Consider the following 8,718-nt stretch of genomic DNA (forward strand, 5'->3'; position numbering starts at 1 on the left):
ACTAATCCAAAAAGAAGACATCCTAGGCGACAATGCCTTTGAGAAATTCAGCATCATTCCCGAACTCCTTGTTGTCAACAACCATTGGAACATACGTTTCACAAAGATAAGAGTTTATATCAACGGACTGTCTTGGATGATTATGTCGTACCAAAGCTCTCTGAATTTCTAAGGACTTTGACACAAAAGCCTTTATTTCACGAATCTTCTTTCTTACTTCCTTCAACACATCAAGAACATCGGAAAACTTCTGAGAGTTAGAAGGCACAACCCTGGGATTTCTTGTATTCCTTCTTTTTCTTTTCAGGGACTTAGAAACATGAGATTTTTCTTTTTCCTTGATTGAAGATTTAACAATCATGTTGACATCCTTTCCATCTGACATGATGCTTTGAGAACAGTTATATACAACTGGATTTGTGTGATTGAATCACCTAACTCAATAAGCAATCTTATATAGGATGTCAAAAAGGAAAAAGGAATGTAGGGTTCGAAACCTATTGACAGGTTCGTATACGCCCAATTCTAAAACCCTACAAAGAGTAGAATTGTCGATAATAACCCTTTATTTTATTTGATAGACAGAAAATAACAAATCTAAGAAAAGAAGGAAAAACTTTACTGAAGCCTGAATCAACACTCAATCTTGTCTCTTTTCGATCAGGCACATGAGACAAGATTTTCCCAACAATACAATCAAGTTGTGTTGAGATGAACAACGATTTGTCCATCTTTTTCCTCAAGGGAGGAATCTTCAGACTTCTGTCTATCAAAACGATTCGACCATACTTTCTTTTCAAATGGTCTTACTCTATCCCTGGAAACCAACTTCTTAGACGAAGATAAGATCCTAAATACCTCGGCGGTCTTCTGAGCAAGTTTCAGCTTCCTTGCTAATCGATCTGCTCTTCGTTGAAGTTTGCTGGCGTTCCTTATTCGGTGCTTGTACTTGTAACACCTTGATAGTTCGTGTCCCTTCATCGAACAAAACGAGCACGTCAAACTTGGATAGTATTCAGGCATCTGAGATGTGCAAGCAGCTAGATATATAGTAGATCCTGAAACATTACTAACAGGGTTTCCAGTTAGAGAATCTTCCAGCTTGATTGGGTTTTCTTATTCTCCGAACCCATTGAGGTTGATATATGTATTGCTACAAGTATCAAAATCGATTTTTTCACCAAGGAGCCCTACACTTGATTTCCTATCTTCATCAGAATCATAGGTTTCAGACATTTCATCAAGTGTTACAGCTAGACCTTTGTTCCCAGTGTATTTTCTACGATTTGGGCCTTCGTTAGCAAAATGGCCAAAACCCTTACACTTAAAGCACTGAGGCATGTCCTCGTCATCAGCCTCGTCAGCATCCCTGTTTTTAGGAGGTATGCGACCGTGAGGTTTGTCTGATAACCTAGGTTTGTCTCTTGAAAACTGTTTACTTCTCTTCAACAGAAGATCCCTAAACTGTCTTGTGATCAAGGAGACCGACTTGTCAAGGTCTTCATCTGAAAAGTCATTCTCAGACTGATCATCCTCAGAGACATGAACACTTTTACCTTTGGCAAGTAATTTAATGCTCTTCTATGCTTTAAAAGCAACATCCTTACCGACTTTGGATGTATTATCATGGTCAAAGATCTTTATCTTCCCAACGAAGGTGTTTCTGGAAAGATTATTGAGGTTATTCCCCTCAATGATGGCATGCTTCTTAGACTCGTATCTAGATGGCAGCGATCTGAGAATTTTCATCACAATGTCCTTTTCAGGAATAGTCTTACCCAATGCAGAAGATGCATTAACAATTTCAGACACTTTGTGATTAAACTCATCAAATGTTTCTTCATCTACCATACGAAGGTTCTCCCAATCGGAATTAAGGTTTTGAATCCTAGCTTCCATTTCACTGGAGTTTCCTTCAAATACGGTTTCTAAGATATCCCAAGCATCTTTAGACCTAGTGCAATTAGACACATGGTGTTGAAAACTTGGGGCATTGGCATGTATGATAGCATTAAACCCATCAGAATTATTCTTTGCAACAAGAATCTCGGCAGCATTATATTCACCAATATTCTTGGGAACAGTTCCGTCTCCAGCTGCAACAACGGGCGCATCATAACCATTCACCACATATACCCATGATTGAAAATCACGTGATTGAAGAAAATCTCGCATAGCAATTTTCCACCATAAGTAATTGGATCCATCAAAGACTGGTGGTACGTTAATAGAGATAGCACCTCTGTCTATAGAATCAGATCGCTACAAACCCGGACTTGTTAGGTCTTAAACGTGTTTGCCTGCTCTGATACAAATTGAAAAAGCGGGGGTCTAACAATACCACCCAATATTTCGCTTAGCAATCTGTATGGACTAACTCCGAAATACTTTGCTAGAGAATCAACTAGACAGTCAGACTCAATCTAGATAAAAGTATCTTAAGGAGTTAATATCTCTCTCTTGATTTGATTTTTACTCAAGCTAAAATCAATAGCGAGTCTTTATCAAATACAAGGAGTACTTGGACGGTACCAAAGACCAATGTCCAAGGATCAATCAATATCAATCAACAACCAAAGGTTGGATTTTCAATTGATGATCACGAACGCACAACCTGTATTATTTCAATTATATAAAATATAATGCGGAAAAAAAATAACACAGACACCAGAAGTTTTGTTAACGAGGAAACCGCAAATGCAGAAAAACCCCGGGACCTAGTACAGATTGAATACACACTGTATTAAGCCGCTACAGACACTAGCCTACTGCAAACTAACTTCGGACTGGACTATAGTTGAACCCCAATCAGTCTCCCACCGATCCAAGGTACAGTTGAACTCCTAGCCTCTGATCCCAGCAGGATACTGCACACTTGATTCCCTTAGCTGATCTCACCCACAACAAAAAGAGTTGTTGTAAACCAAAATCAAGGTGAACATGAACCAATTGATAATCCGGTCTTATTTTCCCGAAGAACAACCTAGATTAATAAATCACCTCTCTACAATCCTTCCTGACTACACAAGCGGATTGTCGAGGAATCACAAACAGTGAGACGAAGATGTTTGTGACTTCTTTATCTTTCCTATCGGAGAACTCTCACGATCTCAAGTCTATCAATCGATTGTACTCGTACGATAGAAGATGCAAGATCATATCACACAACTACGATAAAGTAGTATCGGTCTGGCTTCACAATCCCAATGAAGTCTTTAAGTCATTAACCTGATTTTAGAGAATAAAATCAAAGGTTAATGAAGATTGACTCTAGCAGGCGCACTAGTAGCACACAGACGTGTGGGGATTAGTTTTGCACAATGCTAGATGTCTCCTTTATATAGCCTTAAAATCAGGGTTTTTCCTTAGTTACAAAGCAATCCTTATTCACCGTTAGATGAAAACCTGATTTAGATTAAAGCTAATATTTCTCAACCGTTAGATCGAAAACTTAGCTTGTCACACACACTTGGGTAGACGTTGAATGGGTTCGTGAAAACCATGCCCAAACGTGTACGTGTATGTTGGTTCAACATAGTAACCCAAAAGGTTAACCATATGAGCATTTTATATTAACCTTGTTCTTCTTCACCATAACTAGTTCAATTGACTCAAATGAACTGGTTAAAGAGTTGTTCAATTGCTATGAGATCTTATATAACTACACAATACACAATTGAAACAAAGATGATTCGATTCGATTGAATCGGCTCATGAACATTATAGCCACGGTTTGCATAAAGCATTCCTTAGTAATTTAATGTTTCATGTTCAGAGCACATCTTTAGATTACCTCTTAAGTTCACAAACAAGTTCGCGGACTTAAGTTAATCGGTTGAGTTTTCCAAGCTCATCAGAAATTCTCGGAAAGAGAACTTCCGCCAGTTCGCGGACTAGGTTCGCGGACTTAGCACACAAACGAGTTTTGGAAAATCCAGCAGAAAATCTCGGTCGAGAACTTCCGACAGTCCGCGGACTGAGTCTGCGAACTAGGTTCGCGGACTTGGCAAGAAAATTCCACAATCCTCCCGATTTCTCTTGATCAACAAAGTTCGAAAACTTCGGTTCAAGGAATACATGGTTATGTAATATAAACTCTTATTTCAATCCTTGAGACATTCTCAGAGGACGCTATGTAGTCGTTATTTACAGACCGATTCACGTCAGAGCAATTCTCAAAGTGATTGAAACTTTTCATGACTTTCGTCACTAGGTGAAGATAAACTTGATCAAAGTGAAACGCTTTACCAACACACAATTTCGAGATAAAAGATAAGCAATGAATTCTCAGCTCGAAACATCAAATGTGTATGATATAGTCTATATAGCATACGACTTTTTTCTCATAAGAAGTAGGTGACAGAAGAGATAGACTTTTGAGTGATAGATAAGTTCAAGTCTCCACATACCTTTTTGTTGATGAAGTTCCACGGTTCCTTGTATAGATCTTCGTCGTTGTATGATGAATCGCCGTGAAGTCCTTGAGCTCAACTACACTTTTCTATCCTAGTCCGAGACTTAACTATGTAGGCTAGAAATCAAAACTTATAGTTTTGATCACTAACATTGACAAACATGCTTGAGATAGCAACGCATGCGAGGTTGACCGAGCTATGCTCTAACAGTTACGGTTTTTCCCAGAGACTTCCTGGGACGGCTAACCGTTAGCCGTTCTAACCCTAAAAAACGGGCATTGATCATCCGTTCTCCATATAACGGTCAATAATCGCCCGTTTTGAATGAAACGGTTAATGGTTAACCATTCTCCTTATCTTGACCGGTCAAAATCGATTGAACCGGATAATCATTAACCGTTTCCTTTTTAGGAAAAAGTTCCAGGAAGAACGAACACAGTTCATTCCTCCTTCATCCTGTTCTTGTTCTTCCCCTCTTCTTTCTTCCTTCTCTTCTCAACCAAAACTAAATAACCAAATAAACATCACTTACACAATTTCAGGATTTGGGTTTGTTGAGGAAGCTCTTATTGAAAGTGGGGGTTATTTTTGAGGAGGTTAATCATCTAAATAATCAAAGGTAATCCAATAAACTTAAAACCCTAATTTTTTTTAATTTTTTTCAATTGAAAAAGATTTTCATTAATTATTTGATGAATAACATAAATTCAATTAGTTTTACAACCATGTGAGGACTTGAATTTGTTTAAGATTGTTAATTTTAGGGACTTTTTACTTAGTATGTCTAATTCTATAGGTTATTTATAAGTTATATGATTTGGTGTGATTGAAAATGAGATAATTCTAATTGTATATGTAATTTACACGTTATAGATATTATTATGGTCATAAAACGCTGCACTTTAGTTGGAATTCATTTGCAAATGTCAATTTTACTTGAATTGTTGTGTTAAATTTGTTAGATGTCAATTTTGACACCATTTTATTGTCACTCCGGTGTTGTTGATTTAAGAATGTCTTTAAGGAGATATATGTCAATCAAATTGGGGGTTCATCTGGCCGATGATTCAGATGACGAAGATACAAATCAAAATATTCTCATGTTATATCAATGTATGCTTCAACATACTCATAATTTGCATCAACCCGTTCCAACCCAAGTGACGAAGAGAGAATCAATCAATAGAAATCGTGCCGAAGCGGATGCAAGGTTGATGCAGGATTATTTCAATGATGGTTGCACTTGGGGACCGACAAAGTTCCATGTCCGTTTAGGTATGTATCGACCCCTTTTCTTAAAGATTATGCATAAAATATGTGAGGTTGACCCCGACTTTCGACAAAGAAAAGATGCTGCAAGAATTCCAGGTCATAGCCCACACATGAAAATGTATGCCGTTATGAAGTGTCTTTGTAAAGGTGTCCCACCCGATAGCATTGATGATTATACCCGTATGGCTGCTTCTACTATTTACTATTATATTAAGAAGTTACGTGATGCAATTATGTTTGGGTTTAATGCGGAATACATGAGACGTCCAACTGTGAATGATATCAAGTGGTTGATGAAGGAAAACGCAGCTAGAGGCTTTCCAGGAATGCTTGGTAGCCTGGACTGTATGCACTGGGGTTGGAGGGTGTGTCCGATGGACGAAGAGGGAACACACACAGGCCGCAAAAGTTATCCCACCTGTGTTATTGAGGCGGTTGCTTCATACGATAGGTGGTTTTGGCATGGGTATTTTGAAGTGGGTGGATCAAGCAATGGTCTTAATGTTTTGAATTCCTCTAATTTGTTTGATGACAATATCAATGGTATTGCGCCACCTTGTCATTATACTATCAATGGGAACCAGTACGTGCAGGGGTATTATTTAGTGGATGGAATTTATAAGAGTTACTCTGTGTTAGTCCAAGCTTACGGTGCACCCAGTGGTATTCCAATTCTCGAGTTATTTAAAAAATATCAAATGTCAAAGAGGAAAGATGTGGAACGGGCATTTGGAACACTGCAAAGTAAATTTAGGATCCTTTACCATAGATGTAACTACTGGGAAAAGCAAGATATGAAATCGATCATGAGAACCTGCTTGATATTGCATAAGATCGTTGTAGAGGATGAACATCGTGACCCGGAGTGGAAATATGTGCCAGACCCACCTTATGCACATATAGTCGGATACTTGAAGTAGACAAGCGAGTCATTACAAAACCCAGTTCTTCAGGAGAGACTTCGTACGGACCTTGCAGCTCATATATGGGAACGACATGGTCAAGGTCTACGGGATGGTGAAATGCATGGAGATGAGATAAACAACGAGATGGATTCGGGAGAAGGCACGGACGAGGTTGATGTTGATCAAGACCACTACGACCCATGACAAGTTTTTTTGGGCTCCGATTCAAAATGATTTTATTATATGTTTTTTTTATTTATGTGAGCAGTGAGACATGGTTACTACAAATTCAAATTTAAATTTAAGTTAACAAAAACATTACATTTGCAGGAAAATATTCAAAACATTACATTTGGAGGTACTCAGAAAAACATTACATTTGCAGGAAATAAGAAAATACATTACATTTGTTAAATAACACAACCTAGAAACACACAACAATAAGATAACCTATAAAATAAGCATATTATATTCTCTAAATAACTCGGTAGATTATAAGATATGTTCTGGATTGATATGAAAATGCACTCCAAATATACTGTTAACGCTTGAGTGACGAAATGTTCCCCTTCCTTCCTCAGTAAACTTAATTCTGGCTAAAATTACGTCACTACCTGCTTTGCGTAGACAGTTCCTAAAAACCCTGCAATTCATCTTAAGGAAAGCTAGGTGACACCGAAGAGCATTCGCGGATCTTTGGGTCACACCCCCTCCTGAATGAAACTCGACGACATTTCATTCCAAAAATTTTCAGCTGGCATATCCAAAAAATCTGGTCGATCTACTATTGGGCAAAAGCTTCTCGCAAGTTTAATATCTTCTTGTTCACTAAAATTAACCATTATTTTTTCTACAAACAAACAGAAATTAATAAAATGTAAACCAAAAAATTTGATAAATCGAACTTTCAAACTTGAGTAGTGAATTTTTTGATTTACGTTTGATGGTAGTGAAGTAAACCTCAGCTTTTGATATATATAATGGTTTCAAATTTGAACTATTGAGAAAAACGGTTAATTGTTAGCCGTTATTAAAGGTAACCATTAGACTTAAAAGACCGTTGATGATCTAACGGCAGCCAAAGTAGAACGGCTAACTATAAACCGTTTAAACGGTCGATTATTAGCCGTTAAAATTCTAGTCCATTAGATCTTCAACGACTTAGAATGATCATGCGGACAAAAATAAAAAATGGCTAATCATAAACCTTTTTTATCCAACGGTTATTTTTTCAAAACGCCTTATATATATGTGATTTTTAGTAACAAAAAAATCACACCAATCCAAATCTAGCCATCATATTACTACACTCACCTCAAAATCACTTCAAAATCTTATATCTCTTTGCAATTATTTTATATTTTGGTTTTATTTATTATACTTGTTCGAAAATATAATGGTTAATTTTACACGAGCAGAAGATTTGGCAATTGTAAAGGCTTATGTTATGTTTGCAACGAATTCAGTAGTCGGTAGGTATCAAGATTCAAAAACTTTCTGGGATAAAATAGAATCGGAATACCACAGTACTTTTGGTACTCGTACAAACCGGACTCGGAAAGCGCTTCAAAATAGAATGAGTGCCATCAAATCAGATTGTAAAAGATTTGCTGCAATAGTGGCGACTTTTCTCAGGAACCCGCTTAGTGGATGGACTGATGAACAAATATTAAGTTTCCTCATACAAACAAGGTTATTAATTTTAATTTCATTTCATATGATAATATAAATACAATGATTTACTTCATTGACACTTTCTCAATATATGGTTGCAGTACATAGAATCAAGAATGAAGTTTGTTGAAGGAAGGGGTGGAAAACCTTGGAAACATGACGCGGTTTTTGCTGTTTTGAGGCAGCATGTTGAAGGTTGCGACCCGGAGAATTTAAGGTCCCATCATGGTGAACCTAGTCAATCCACCCCGATTCCTATGGTTGTTTCAGAAAGTGAAGATGGTGATGACACAGATACATCAACGGAAACCCAAACACAAACACGTTTTTTTGCAAAAGATATAAAGCCAGGGGACTTAGCAGACACAAGGCTAAGATGGAAAATTCCATGGCTAAAGTTGCAGAACAAGGCTGGAACAACATGATTTAATATTTTAAGAAGAAGGATGCAA

At 37.4% G+C, this 8,718-nt stretch overlaps 1 protein-coding gene across 1 annotated transcript; it reads left to right on the top strand.

Annotated features, from left to right (window-relative positions):
• The first annotated feature begins 5,428 nt into the window (after positions 1 to 5,428).
• LOC113359542 lies at positions 5,429 to 6,607 on the top strand. The gene has a single exon (XM_026603157.1). The coding sequence runs from the start codon at positions 5,429 to 5,431 to the stop codon at positions 6,605 to 6,607; it is 1,179 nt and encodes a 392-aa protein (XP_026458942.1).
• Positions 6,608 to 8,718: the final 2,111 nt, after the last annotated feature.

This window comes from Papaver somniferum, chromosome 3 (genome assembly GCF_003573695.1).
Source record: "Papaver somniferum cultivar HN1 chromosome 3, ASM357369v1, whole genome shotgun sequence".
NCBI lineage: Eukaryota > Viridiplantae > Streptophyta > Magnoliopsida > Ranunculales > Papaveraceae > Papaver > Papaver somniferum.

Coding starts and splice junctions, on each gene's coding strand:
- LOC113359542 (XM_026603157.1), top strand. CDS start 5,429: ATGTCTTTAAGGAGATATATGTCAATCAAATTGGGGGTTCATCTGGCC.